General features: G+C 40.2%; 1 protein-coding gene across 1 annotated transcript; it reads right to left on the bottom strand.

The window, feature by feature from the left end:
* Positions 1 to 7672: 7672 nt before the first annotated feature.
* LOC145440975 (uncharacterized) lies at positions 7673 to 13355 on the bottom strand. Its single transcript, XM_080318760.1, has one exon. The coding sequence runs from the start codon at positions 10531 to 10533 to the stop codon at positions 9043 to 9045; it is 1491 nt and encodes a 496-aa protein (XP_080174886.1). The 5' UTR covers positions 10534 to 13355; the 3' UTR covers positions 7673 to 9042.
* Between the last annotated feature and the right edge of the window lie 2205 nt (positions 13356 to 15560).

The following is a 15560-nucleotide window of genomic DNA, read 5'->3' as shown; positions in this document are numbered from 1 at the left end:
AATGGTCTACGTTGGGCGTACGTCACAGTAGTAAACGAAACTATTCAAAAGTAGCCTACAACTCAAGTTATAAGTGACCACCGACCAGTGGTCATCAACGCGGTGCCGGTTGCCCGCGAGAACCAAATGAGTCGCTCGTGGTCGCACTAGAAAATATTCAAATAAGAGATAGGCTGCGACATAGGCTGGATGCGTCAGGGCGAATGCATAAAGCGGGAAAAGACATTCTCGTATTATTTGATTTGGACTGTAATTTCATGGAATCTCAAGTTATTCATACCTATTGGAATGAAAACTGTATCATAGACGTGAAGGGAATAGAGCTCTTTCGATTTATTGGTGTCGTTAATATTTACCGAAAATCGAACTACACAATTGTGCGCGGTTCCCATTGTTGAAATTGAATTGATCACCATCACGCTATGCATACTCCACTGTATCGAAAGCATCAATGGTAGTAGAACATTGTCGAATGGGCGTCCATAATGTTGATATCATACGAGTGTCTCTGTCATCTATGCTCCTGATTTGTAGAGCTGGTTATTCATCTCTCGATACAAGAGTGGAGCTAGCGGAAACGAGTTTCGAAATGTCCATCGAATCCAATTCCGAATTCTACTCTGCTTTCATTGATTGCGCGACTGAGTAAAACTCAATAATCTGTATAGTAATTGAATGTTCACGTTTTGACGTCTTGCAATTGCTCAGCTGCGAGTCTCTTGTAATCTCAATTATTAGACACATTCTAAGAATTTAAAAGTGAGAATCGGTATTGATATTCTCGAAACAGCTTAGGAAGCGTAAGCAATTGAGCATTAGTATTATCAAGTCGCATTCGCGGAATTTGGGATAGAATCGGAATTGATATTCTCAAAAACAGCTCAGTATATCAAGTCTTCACGATAGTCGATAGTCATGATTAGAGCCCGACCGATTATCGGTTCGCCGATAGTATCGAGTCGATATTACACTTTGAACGAATTATCGGTATCGGCCATTGGAGCTGAGAAAATATCGGCTATTTTCGTGACGTCACAAAAAAGGATGATAGGAAGTCGGTGAACTATAATTCTTGACCGATAGACTGGGAATATTGCTATATTTCGTATAGCTTACACTTTCAAAGTGCCCAGATTCATCCTTTCTAGTCTTTCATGTTCATTGTTCACGTACGACAATGGCTATAAAGTTGTTGAAATATATGCTCTGAAGTTTTGAAAATACGTCTTTGGAGGTAGATTCCCCCTTATTTGAATATCGGCTGAATATATCGGTGTTATCGGTGAAGATGTTAGATATCGGTTTTATCGGTATCGGCCCAAAAATCCAATATCGGTCGGGCTCTAGTCGTGATAGTGGTGCTCGTCGTGAAATTATACCCGACCAAGGATAATTCAAATCCAGCTAAGGTGACTTTTATTATGTCGAGAAATTCAAAAAAATATTGATGGGTGTGATATGGACATGGCAATTGGGAGTACGTGGCGCAATCTGATTGGGTGCCACAAAAGCGCTGCTTATCCACTACTCGAGTGGACCAGGCTATACTCACTGAACCAGTGTTGGGATCAAGTCACTTCCTTCGAGTCACAAGTCATCTCAAGTCATTGCCCATTTTGAATCAAGTCAGTCGATTTTTGGAGGTGACTCGAGTCAAGTCAAGTCAAGTCAAGTCAAGTCACGAGTCAAGTCCCGATACAAGTCAAGTTGCGTTTTCGAAGTGCGAGGCATGATTACGTCATTGCATTTTACTAGCTGTTTGAAATACAGATTGAGTAGTCATTTATTTTAAATCGAGGAACGAATAAAGCTAAATATACCTGCAAAAAGGCGTTGTATCGCTCACACATACGTAGAACTGCTAAACCACATAAGTTTCACTTTAGCCTCCGTCTATAGTTATCAGCCCAAATAGAGAATAGAACACGAAACCTCAGAAAGTAGAAACTAATTGAAATGATGCAATGCACTAGCCGTTACACATCCACGAGCTACCATTCAAGTCCATACGCCAATGGTTGACGAGTGATATCAACTTTTTCAAACTGTATTCGAATTCTATTGAAATCAAGCAAGAGGTTAAGGTTAGAACAGAGCGAAATGAGCAGTCTATAGAACAAAGATAAATATTTTGATACCAAACCCTTTAGCAATAGTTTACACGACAACGTACGCTGTAAGTTCCGATCACTTCGTTTATGGCCAATTTATTTGTGATAGAACAATGGAGTCTTGGTAAAACGCACGCTCATTGAATGATTGGTCGCTCTCACAGGTAACACCAGCGTTTCGCAAACAATCCGAACACGTGTAAGATACAGTGATTTTTATCGACACCGATTACATTGAAGACTTGAAATTGACTCGAAAATTTTGATCCGAGTAATGAGCAATGTTCCCTCTAATTTTGGACGAGTCTGCGCACACTCACCAACTCACTGCTCAGACCCTTGGACAACAGTGCGTAGTGACTATAAAAAGGTCATCACTTCGGATTTTTTGTGCGCAACTTAGATTTTCCGTGCGCAGAGACCATGTCAGCACTGCGCATTTGCGCACGTGCGCAGCTTAGAGGGAACATTGGTCAGGAGACAATCCTCATTTCTGATACGTCGAGTCAAGTCGAGTCAAGTCAAGTCATTTTTGCAAAGTGACTGGAGTCAAGACACGTCATACGAAAAAGGTGACTCGAGTCATTCCAAAAATGCATCGAACCTAATTTCTCATACTGCTCGGAGTTGTTGATACACTCACTTACGGAAATCTACCAATCCTCGTCTACTTATTGTCATCGGTATTCACGAGATCGTGTTTCCTTTGAGATTTTTCAGTTGCTTCGAGACTGAGAGAGTTTAAATTAGGGTTGCCATATGTCCGGAATTTCCCGGACATGTTCGGAATTTCACTGTTAAAACTGCGTCCGAGAGGAATTTCTAAAATATGCCTAAATGTCCGGAATTATGAAGTCTTAAAGTAGGCTCAAAATTTTTTCGTAAATCCGCATAAATATTATTAGTTTTGAGCTTATTTTTGCTATTTGAAATTTTCTTATCACTGCGCGCGATTTTATACAAAGTATGTTGATATTAATATATGGACCACGCACCATCAACGCAGAACTGCAATCAAAATAATTAAAAATAACCATCATTTGCTGAAATAGGTGTAATTGTAATGACAATTATAAGATGCCGGTATATTTCTAGAGTTAGCTAAGGCAGTTTAGATGCTTTAGTTTAGTCAAAGACAGTTGTTCTAGACCTGAGGGTCGTTCTCCTTTATTCTGGGGATTGCGAAAATGTTGGGCGTCATCAGCTTCCATAATAGGTCGTGAGTAAGTCTGGGCAAGGTGACTTTTTTATTAATCAGCATGTCATTTTTTGAGCTGGACCACGAAACATTTTCAGATTGGAAATGAGCTGGTTTATTTTTATAGGAATATATGGAAGAACCAATATCATTGACAAAATTCATTCACACATTTTAACAATCAGATGCATTTAGTAAGTCCGCAAGAAGTTGCATCGATTACACTATGGTGGACCCATGATTACTGCTTTTTTGGCGGAAAGGGCTGCAAAATTGTTATTTCGGACCTTGTGACAACACAGAACCAGATAACCGCACCGACATAACAGTATAGCAGGGCTTTCATACAAGCAACCGGTGGACCGGATAAGGTCCACCATAAGATTTCATCCGGCCCGTGAAGAAATCTGTTGCAGACCCAAGCAATTACCAGAGCTCACAATAGAGACGTCCCAATTCAAGACTTATGTTCCACTCTACTCATTGATGTATACAGTCGAATTTATTCACTGAAAGCTTTTCGACTTACTCTCATCTGTAGCAAACGTCAGTGATAGGGCGAATCAAATTCAAAATGTAGGAGAGAGAGAGAGAGAGTCTTTATTTTCATCCAACCAAAATACATAACAAACGGCAGTGATGGCGGTACAGAAAATATGCGTGCCCAGTATTCGGTATTAGATAGGAATGATCGATAAGACCGTGAAGGTCATCTAGTCTGATCACACCAGCATCAAACAGGTACACTTGACTCTGAACAGTCTGGCTTTAAAAAGTTTAGTCTGAACCATTTGTCTGTATGACGTAATAATACAGACAAAATAGTTCCTACATTTCGAACTCGATTCATCCTGTCACTGGCGGTCGCTACTGATGACAGTCAGTCAAAAAGCTTTTAGCGAATAAATTAACAATATGAAGGTATTGTTTCGCGTTATTCTGAAGTTGTGTACCGCAAATGGCTTGTTCGTAAACAGAAGTCAATCTGGACTGGAGTTCAGCTGTATCGAAAAATTTTGTAAAGCGGACCACATACACTAATAACGCGGCAATACCGCGATCTCAAGTAGACTTTCACGTAGTTGTAAAAGCCGATGAGGTCATTATAAATTGGTAACAGTAATGGCGAGACTAATCAATAAAATTCGACATCCGTAAAACGCGTACCAATGACTCTTACTCGGATGCAAATCGCGCGAAACGCTAAAAAATGTTTTGTCAAAAATATTCACGTGCAAAGTCATCATGTGCACAATGTACCAATTTTAACGATTTTTCGTCTTCAATTTGCTCACTTTGATTTTAATTCGAACAAACCAGTCTGTATGATAACTTAGAAACACCAATATGACCTGTCGCACACCATTCAAAATTGGTGCTTCTGCGTGGGCCGCTTACTTTTCGATGTGAGCCGCATTGGTTGCGCAGTGCGCAGTAGCATGCGCACCCCTGCTCTAGCATACGACGGATATCGTGGACGGAATTGTGATATGTGATAAGCTGGTTCAGGTTAGGTCTTCGTCTTGAGCAGTGGTTCCCAAACTTTTTCGGTGTGAGGGCCAAATTTAGAATTCCAGAGTACGGTCGGGGCCGCACGAATATTACGGCTATGAAACGGACCCAAATAGTCATCATGGCTATTTCGGAGTAGTTTAATTGCCCTGGCGTGATTTCAAAACTGTACACTGTTTACTGCTACTTATCTGCTGCATTGGGTGTCCGTTGAGTGACTCAGCTTTTCTCGCCTAAACGCGCGATGCGCGAGAAATTTTTTTAGTTTCAAGACTGAATCGGTCAATATGATCGGGAATTGCATGTATTGCTATCAATTTTCATCCTGTCTCTGTTCACGTAATCGGATTTACCAGTAGAGCTGAGTGATGTGTGTTTGAAAAGGTATAGGCCCCTTCAATAGTAATTAAACATCTCCGGGGGTACACCCGTCGGCAGAAACGTAACAGCACTTCGTCAGGACCCCTGGCTCCTATAGGGTGATAAACTGACCCCGCATCACGTTGTTCGCTATCGCCACGAAATTAAAGTTGTTCTGTTCAGTGAGACAGCGCGACGCGCGAATATTTCGATAATTCATGATAAAATCGGTGAATAAGATCGGGAATTGCATGGTTGTCCTCTTTGCCCACGTAATCAGATTTACCGGTAGAGCGGAGTGAGAGGTGTCTTTGAAACCCGTAAAATTAAACATCTTCGGGCGGGTGGTCCCCTATAGGTATGACTTCTTTACATGATGTTATTTCGTGACCTCCTGTCTGCTATATCAAAAAATGTAGAATTGCCCAAACCTACCAAACTGAAAGATCATACGATTTCAGATTGGTATTTCTTCACTGGCATATAATTTCCTTTCCTGCGGGATGGTATTTGTCTTGTGAGGTTCAGATTGCCAAGACAAAAACATTCGGCGCCAGTCATTTAGGCGCCTATATGGACAATTAAACCTACATGTATTTTGTATATTTAACGAAGTTTTTGGTATTTCGAAGTTTTTTTGTCAGCATAAAAGCAGTCCTTTACGGCCAAGGCTTTCTCGCTGCCGATTGTTCTGACACACTTCTTGGAGTCACATGTTACATAGCCTAAAACTTTATATGTCTTGGTGCGTTGTGGTGCGATCATGGCCAACGCTGATATGCCCATTTCTATCAATCTTGCGTATTTTTTCTTGGGGAAGAGTACCCAATAATCAAGATATGTGGTGAATTGAAATCGCGCATGGCACGAAAATTTTTTGAAAAAGTTTTATAAATTGTCTCAAAGTGCTCTATAATTTATGCTAATTCACGATATAATTTTGGGCCCCCTTCGAGCTCGGCCCTCCTCAATTGGGGGGTTTGGGGTGCGGCAGATACGGCCCTGACTATAGGACTACCAATTATGCTGCTTTTAGCCGGCTAAGCAGTATGCATCTCGGCGTATTCAACCGTGAGTCACGTGTTACACATCTAGTTATCATAGGGTTACCATACGTCCTCTTTTAAGATGATTTGTCCTCATTTTTGATTTTTTTTTGAAGTGTCCTCGGAGGACGCCCAAATGTCTTCTTTATTGAGATTTTGTCTTCATTTTTGAGGATTTTGGTTACATATAGGGACAAATTCGACTGATATTACATTAAGTCAGCACTGTAGGAACGCTACGGCGGCTCTTTCGGGAGCTGGACCGGAAAATTGACCTTTTTTTAAGTCAACCACCTGGTAATGTGGAAGAAAAACTGTATTTTCCGGGAGTTGATCCTCTTTTTCTTTTTTAGTCGAGCGGCAACGAAGTGCGAAAAATTTACCATTTTTTCAGGATTGTCCTCCGGTTTTGAAAGTTATCAATACCTATTTATATATATAGCTACTGCTCGTTCAACTGGAGAGTTAGAGCACATTGCATTGAAACAGCAGTGACGCAACGTTAGCAGTCCACACTCACAACTTTCCTGCAATTCTATAATTAAAAACTACAGAGGCCAAGCCAAGCAAAAGTATTTTATGAATATAAATTTTATTTTTTGTCATAAATCGATTTCTTAATATATTTTGGGGGCCGCAAGAAAGCTATCTGAGGGCCGCACTTGGGAATCACTGGTCTTGAGACTTTCTTAAAGCACGCAGAGAATATTATAAAGATTTAGTTTTCCATGGCGTAAAATGCGGATACCAAGAGTGGATAATTTGACATTGAATTACTAGAATAACTCACTTTTCAAAACCAGGCACCCGAACTAGAACTAAAACTACGACTAGAACTAATGACCATTCCACAATTAACCGACTAAAGCGCAACTAACAAGCGCAAGATGTAACCACTCACAATAATGATAAATACGAAGACTCCACCGAGTGATATTCTCACAATCCTCCTTGAAATAAAAACAGCGATCAGTCCCTACCGCCGATAACAGCCAGCGACAACGTCACTCAGACTTGAACAAACCATCGGGTTTAAAAGAAAATGCGCATCTAGAACTGGAACTAACGATCTTTAAAATCCGCTACAAACTTACTATAACTAACTATAGATTAACTTTCGAAGCAACTCAATATTTTTCATTTTATCGGAATCGGACTGGCTTTCCACATGAATATCACGGGATTTGAAGTTTGAATTGGCAGGGACTTTGAACCTCAAACATCAGTCCTCATTCACTGGCTATGCCCTGTAAGTAGTGACTCTGAGCTAGAGATCGTTGCAATAATATCACAAAACAGAACAACAGAATAACGATGACATGTCTTTTTCTTGTTAGGCAATTAAATCTTTGTAGTACGCGACTAGAACTAGTTCTATAACTAGTGAGATTTCAAAATTCGCAAATAAAACTTATAGTGATTCTTGGAGGTACAGAACTTCAATATACGATTGAATAGTATATTCATATTGAAATGAGCCCGAATATTTTCGGCTGACACTCGTTAGGGGTAATCGTCAGCAACTAATAGAGACTTGGAAAGAACATTGGATATATTCAATCGTATCACAAAATATGACGTCACCGGCATGGAATGAAATCTCAAATATGAGAGCGTTTAATGTACCATTTTCAGATGGTACACGAGCTCCTTCTGTAGACAAGTTTGGGCTGATGTACAACGCAATCGCAGAAATATAAAAGCACAGCAATTGAAAATAAAGGAATTGCACATAAATAGCCTATACACAAAACTGTCCGCATTTCGACGACAGGAAACTCATCACCATCAGTCGTATCCATTCTCTGACGACACAATGACGCAATCTTCATGACTCGGCATATTTTCAAGTAAGTATAGAGCTAATTCTGTCCCCATAATTACAGCTCTAAAGCGCGTTATAACCACTGTATTCGGTGAATGGGTGATATCGCATAAAACGGCATAGCCTATGTTTGGCATTGGCGGCAGCTCCTAGTCACTTAATACAGTGTAGGGGCGAGGCAACATTCCGTCGAACAATATCAGCGGCCAAAGACAAGAATTGAGACCCTGTGTCTGAATTAATCAGAGAATTTTCCGAGTTAACCGGAGTGTTTACTTGCAATTTTTACTTTCGATTCGTTCCCGAGCAATTTTAGCCGAATGAAGCGGTTGTTCGGATTATCCAGTTTCCGAATTCAGGGGAGTCGACTGTATTGCATCCTTTTTGTTTCGCAGCCGGAGATATTAGATATCTTTCTTAAGTGGTAATGCGTCGTGACTACTCCCGCTTCCATATACCAGATTTTTCGGCAAAACATATTACGTTTCGTGGAATGTAGTTTCAGGGCATGATTGCTGAACACTTTTGAGGAAAATTGTGAGGAATAGCCCTGCATCACCATGACAGAATATATTTTCGAAAATTGTACCTTAACGCAGCGTCATTAGTCATTTTTTATTTTCCATCATGCTATTTCGAAAGCACTGGTAATCTTGATTATTCGTCAAAGTACGCGACCCCGTAAACAAAACACATCTACCTAACGAAATTATAGTTTCTTGAGTGCTTCTCATGTACGTTCACATTCTATTTCTATTTGAATCAGGCTTCGACATTGAGTATGAATATCATGTTCTGAATTCCACTTCTACTTAAGCACGAACGCTGACTACTTTGAACGCCTCTGCAGTCATGTTACTATTAAGAGTAAACCGTTTGCACGTGTCTCGTAGATCAATATGTTTAATTGTTTACCCATCGGCATGATCTCGTATATGCGGGCATTTAAGCTATAATCGAAACATAATTCTTTTTTGCGTAAGACAGATTTCAAGTCTCATGATGCATCTTCATATGTCTTGCCAAACGAGAAGTGCTGGTGTATGCTTTTCCACATACCTCGCAAACAAAGAATTTTATACATAAATGGGCACGCATGTGCAATTCCAGCTGAGTTTTCAGGTGGAATATCTTTTGGCATTTCGTGCACGGATATTGCTTAACGTCGTAGTGTGTGGCCGAATGTTTCTTCAAGTTGGACTGGTAACGGAATTTCATCCCGCAAGTACCGCAACCATATTCCTTGACGTCCGCATGAATTTTACAATGTTGTCTCAGACCATAAAGGTGAACATATGCTTTGCCACATATCTCGCATTCGAATTGCCTCGTATCGGAATGAGCGAGAAGATGTGATCTTAAAACCCACTTGGTACTAAAAGCCTTATTGCAAATATCGCATCGATAATGTCTTGCGTCGCTGTGAATTGCCATGTGCACTTTCACATCGTGCTTTCTGTGAAACTGCTTCCCGCAAATATCACATGTATATTTCTTCGGGTCGGTGTGTATTTTCATGTGTTGTCTCATGATAGAGATCGTAGTAAACGCTTTACCACAGATTTCGCATGCAGTTTTTCTTTTATCGACGTTATGAATTCGCAGGTGTTGTTTGAGATCGGCTGCGTAGTACAATTCATTCTGGCGTATCAAACTCGGATATAGCTTTAGCCCGCTGTAAACTATGATATGTCTTTTAAGTTCAGCTTTAGAAAGATACCCTTTTCCGCGTATATGGCACCCGTATGCTTCGATATCAGAATGCATTTCCATGTGTCGATTGATCAACCGACTATTGGAAAACGCTTTGTCGCAAATACTGCATACGAAGATACTAATTCCGTAATGCGTTTGTAGGTGCCTCCTCAAATTTTTTATGTTGGGGTATTCCTTATTGCATATCCAGCACGGATGTTTGACGTCACTGTGAACTTTTATATGACTTTTAAGGCTGGCTTTAGTCCGAAAATCCTTCCCGCATATATCGCATCGATATTCTCCGCGGTCGGCAGTATGTATCATTTGCATGTGTTCTTTCAGGTTATGATTGTAAGCAAATGCTTTGCCACAAATCTCACAAACGAAATTCTTCACACCGGTATGAAATATCGTCAAATGACTTCTTAAACTATTTCTCCAAAGAAACTCTTTACCACATACTTCACATTTATGCTCAGGAACAGCCAAATGAATTTTAATGTGCACTTTCATCCTTGCATTGGAAGTAAATTCTTTTCCGCATATTTCACAGGTATGCTTAGGAGCAACCAGATGAATTTTCTTGTGTCTTTTCACGCCAGCTTTGGTAGCAAATTCTTTTGCGCATATTTCACATATGCACTCAGGAGTAGCCACATGAAATTTAAAATGACTTTTCATCGCAGCATTGACAATAAATTCTTTTCCACATATTTCGCAGGAATGTTTTTTGCTGTCGCTATGAAATTGCGAATGCTTGTTAAATTTGCGTTTTCTCGTCATGAACTCCCGACTGTTATTCCTAAACTTCGTGATGACAAGGGTAGCAGCTGGACGTATAGGCTATATGTAAACTACTATAGCTGTCACAAAATTAGGGAAGTTTTAAACAAGGCATAAAACATGTCAAGTATATTATGGAATAATAGAAGATTTCAAAGTGTATTCGGCCAGCCGTAAATTGTGCATGACAGGAATGGGTACTTTGACTTTGTAAGCAACTTGGATTCAAAGCCTTGTTACAAAGAATAACAGCTTCATTACTTGGATCCACGACTCTCCTTATGCGCTGTGTGACACGTAGCCTTATAAGCAAATACGTATTCTCGTCACAACATCGCGCTTCAGTTAATGTATGTACCTGTATGCCTACCTGGTCGCGAAAATGTTGACCTTTTTAGCCATCGCTGACGCTCAGTCAAGGAGCAATAATTCGTAAACAGCATGTTACCCCTATATGAGCTAAAATTATGGCTGCTCCTGCCGTAGAGTATGGATAGTATGACGCAATAAAGACTTTTTAAATTAATTCAGTCAGTTTTCCATAGCTGCTCGTGGTCGTTCTCTTTTTCATTTAAAGGTTCTCGAATCTACCATTATGAAGCGGCAAAAGCCGATCCTCTGCCGCCAGAAGGAACATCTTTATACGCTGGGAATATTTCATCAGTAATATATCGTTATTTCTGCTGTCTTACAGCCGATTTTGTGTCTGTTGTACACTGTAAAACAGGGCAGGCCAACGCGTGGCACGCGAGAAGGTTTTGTGTGGCCCGCGACCTAATTTTCGAAATTAGTAATATTTTCAAAATTGGATTGCACAGATTGTGAACTTGCAAGGTCAACCAAAAATTTGATTAGTATGGCCGCAACACTTGAGATGTGATGACTAAAATATCATTTCTGACGCATTGGCAGATCCAAGGGCCAGTCACATTTAGGTAGATATTCCCACATTACAATAAAGCAGAATAATTTGCGATATATTTATACCAAGTTAAAATTTTCTTCACGCTTCGCGCAATATGTTGTCACTCGATTTCTTGCTTTTAATATTGTTACCCCTTTTTGAAAATGAAAGAACGTCTAACGTACCAGATTGGGTCTAACTATATTCGCAATTACGAGGCAAAGTGTCGTCCAACATGCGACCTTGTGTTTGCGCTCGCAGAAAGACCGTCGACGATGAAACCTATAGGCACAAAATGATTGACGCATGTTGACCGAAGCTTTCGATATCGATATGTCCAGACCCGGAATAGTCCAGTCCTTGTAAACTGACCCCAGCGATATACAGCAGACCCGCAATATACTCAAGTAACAATATTATTAACCTATGAACTTCGAAAAATTTTCGTGCTTGGTGCGGCTAGTGGCCCGCGCAATGGTTCGTCAATTGCATGTGGCCCTTTGGCTGAAAAGGTTGGCCACCCCTGCTGTACAGAAACCGTGCTTTGTTTGCTGCCGTTCGCGACTCTGTGTACTTGTCACTATTACGTCACAAAGATAACATTCTTTCTAAATTTCGAATTTGGTAAACCTCATTTACTGACGTTCGCTCCTGATGAAAGCCAGTCGAAAAGTTTCGATTGGAATGAATTTGGCAATATGAACGTATTGTCTGCGGTACTTTCGAAGTTTCAGCACAACTCATTTCCAGTTCAGGAATGCATCTTCACGCTCAGAAGTTTCGGCGTTCAAGCACAATGTTCCACACCTCTTGGTTCAACAACCCCTGTGATAGATAAGTTACGCTCGGGCTATCCTATCTAAAAGCTGGGAATTCTCAACACAATCATTTCACTATATAAACATAACAATTGAAAATTTTGAACATGATTTGCCTACAAAAAACTGAGTTATTTTCAACGACAAGTAATTTATTACCAGACACCGTATCCATTATCTGAGGACACATTCATGTTATACATCTTAACGACTTTACTCAATTTGTTTACATAGGCATAGCTATGTTTCCATAACGAAACCGGCTCCAGAAGTACAGTTCTATACCGTGCACTATCCACTTTATTCGGTAAATGCGTCAACTAGCATATAACTACATACAGAACATAGCCTATCTTTGCGTTCTCAACAGCTCATTACAATCAAGGCGAGAGACAGCAGTCGGATGAACAATACTGGAAACTGAGTCAGCATTTTGGCGGTAAATTTGCCATTCTGTTGAGAAGAATTGCAAAGTATCAAAACTGCGCAGAATCACAAAGGAATGAATGGCTACGAAAATTGGAATGATATCCGTTTGCTATCGCAGAACGTGAGCGGTGACGTCGGAAATAACCTAGCTCAACAAATTTGCTCTGTTAGCAGCGAGGAAAACTAAATAAGACATTGCGAAGCACACGCAATTTTATTGATAGATCCATCCGCCTGATAAAAGGAGGCTTTTATATTTTCATCCGTCATACAATATGCTATGCGATACACAAGATGCAATGCGATGCAATATTTTAAATTTTAGGGAACGTGTAATCAGGTGGCGTAACTTATGAAAATTTTGGTTGGCTCCTTTGATATACTATTACGGGAGATAACAGCTCTGTGTAAGTGTCTAAATTCAAAAACTGTCTGATACGGTAAATATATGACGAGGGACAATCGACTTCAGACAGGAAGTCTGGTGAGACTGTTAGGTTATTTACTGTTTTTTATTGATATAAGCATAAGCACGCGGCCCATGAGAGTATTCTGTTCAGCCCGCGTCGGCATTTTTTATTTTCTATTTTTCGATCATATTTAACTGCCACATGCCACAGATTTTGACAAATTATGCCAAGCATAACATCAATTTAATTAAAATGTTTACAAGTGTGATTTTTTCATGCCATGTGGGGATATTACGATGGTAAATCACATTTGCGCGATGTGTGAGGATTGCCAGTCCACAACGTCCTGTCAAATAAGGCATACTTGAAAATACATTGCATACCTTAATTTGATGCGTCAGCAGGGCTCAGCGACGTCATCAACACTTGGAAAGAGACCCGCGTGAACATTAGAGTTTGAGACCCCTGGCATAGACAGAGGTATTCCGATAGGACAGTGTTCGGGAACCTATGGCTCTTTTGGGTATAAGATGTGGCTCTTTTAGAAATTTTTTATTTTTCACCTAATTTATCAATATTCCAGCAACTAGTTGGTAAACTTTTATGACAGCGAGACTAATTCTTCTCTTGGCAGCATAGTCAAGACGGTGCGGTATCCTGGCTTAGGGGCTCGTACCAACCCTCTTTTCAAAATCCCAAAATGTAAATTGCTGTCGCACCGGCGACTAACACCAGTCGTGAATTCGATCTAACCACCATCGCACGCCAAGAAATCTTGGACTGCACGATACCTTGATTGACGAAAGAGAATAGGAGACATGGCGACACTCGTAGGACAATGCAGTTTTCCAAAACACATTGTCTTCCTCATCTCCGCCGAGAAATAAAATGTCTTGGAAGTGACATTCACAATTACAAATTCAAATAAAAAACAAGGCCATAGCTATCCATTTTCATTATTGGTTGGTAGCTTTCTAGCACCGCCGTAAAAAAGTGGGTGCGTAACGCAACACTACGTTACGCCGAATATTTTAGAAGTCGATCAATACTTGGATTTTCAGAATAAACGCGACAATTACATTTGATTAATATCAGTGATCATATATTCTATGCTATTTACGATGAGTTGAGCTGTTACACACAGGGGAGGCTTGGCCCGTCTGTGCCTCATCTGAGCCTTTACCTCTCCTTTCCCGCTTTCTTTACGAACAATAAATATGAAAATTCCGTCATTTTAGGAATAAAAATTTTCAAAATCTAGTCATTCATGAACATCGATAGAAGATACCAATAACCATTGACGGGTTCACACTTTTCTTGGCGACATCTGAAGCCATGCCTCACTTTCCCTCCCCTAACCCCACGTCACTGACGCATCACACGGTTGGTATGTACTGCTCTAGTGACCATATTCGGCTCCACCTATGTGGGCAGAAAAATATGGCGTACACTACGAATCCCATATATTAGTGCTACCAATACGTCGCGGATGTTACATTGTGACGTAACAGTTGATTGACAGGTATGGCTCTTTGGGAGTTACAATTGAAAATATTGGGCCAATATGGCTCTTTGGTCGAAAAAGGTTCCCGACCACTGCGATAGGAAGTATTTCTACTTTAATCTTGAGTCTACAAGTATTTTTCTCCTTGCACTACTTACCTACACCGTTATAAAAAACGAACTAACTTCTGTAAAAAATAATAAATAACATCTTTTCGCCGAATTCTTCTCTTACAAACAATTTCTTAAAGACCTTGGTTATTTTAATTGATTTTTATCTTATATATCAACAGTTTTACCTCCTTCCTATACGATAGTAACAGAGAGAGGGAAAAAGTAGTCATCGCCGCAAAAAAAATTACAAAAATTCAGGTATATGCAATTCAATCTAGAATTTACACAGAAACGATATTCCGGTCGCTGAGTTGTAATAATACTTATACTTATTTCCATAGCGCTTCTATGGCGCTAGCAAATCCTATTTTATTAATACTAGTTATTATTAAGTATATAGCATAAAAATTATCATTACTTTTGCCACCTTCTCGGCGTTTGGGGGCATTTGGCTTGGTTTTAATGTACCTGGAGTATAGGATTCGAGAGACTATCTACGAAGCCTGACTCCGTGTAACCCAGTGGTTCCAAATGTGGGCGACGTGCCCCCACCCCCACTTCCAGGGGCCATTTTGAGAAGTAAGGGGAGAAAATAACGAAGGGGCGATGATGTTGAAACCGCAATATTTAACTAATCGGCACGAAATATACGTGAAAACCTTGAAATTTGACCAAAAATCGTGAAGTCATACTGATTATACAAGGAGACGGGTCGCACAGGAGTCAAGTCGGAGTAATGACGTTTTTTTAGTCAACTCACCAGTAATCACAGATTTTATGCTTAATTTTTCGGTTACAAAGATATAGGGAGCGATAATCTCTGTGGCGCTTGAAAAAGGGACGATGAGT

The sequence above is a fragment of the Botryllus schlosseri genome, chromosome 6 (assembly GCF_051294905.1).
Source record: "Botryllus schlosseri isolate E-star chromosome 6, Bs_hap1, whole genome shotgun sequence".
In the NCBI taxonomy this organism is placed as follows: Eukaryota; Metazoa; Chordata; class Ascidiacea; order Stolidobranchia; family Styelidae; genus Botryllus; species Botryllus schlosseri.
Note: the sequence above shows the minus strand (reverse complement) of the source record. Positions and strands in the feature narration are given on the sequence as shown.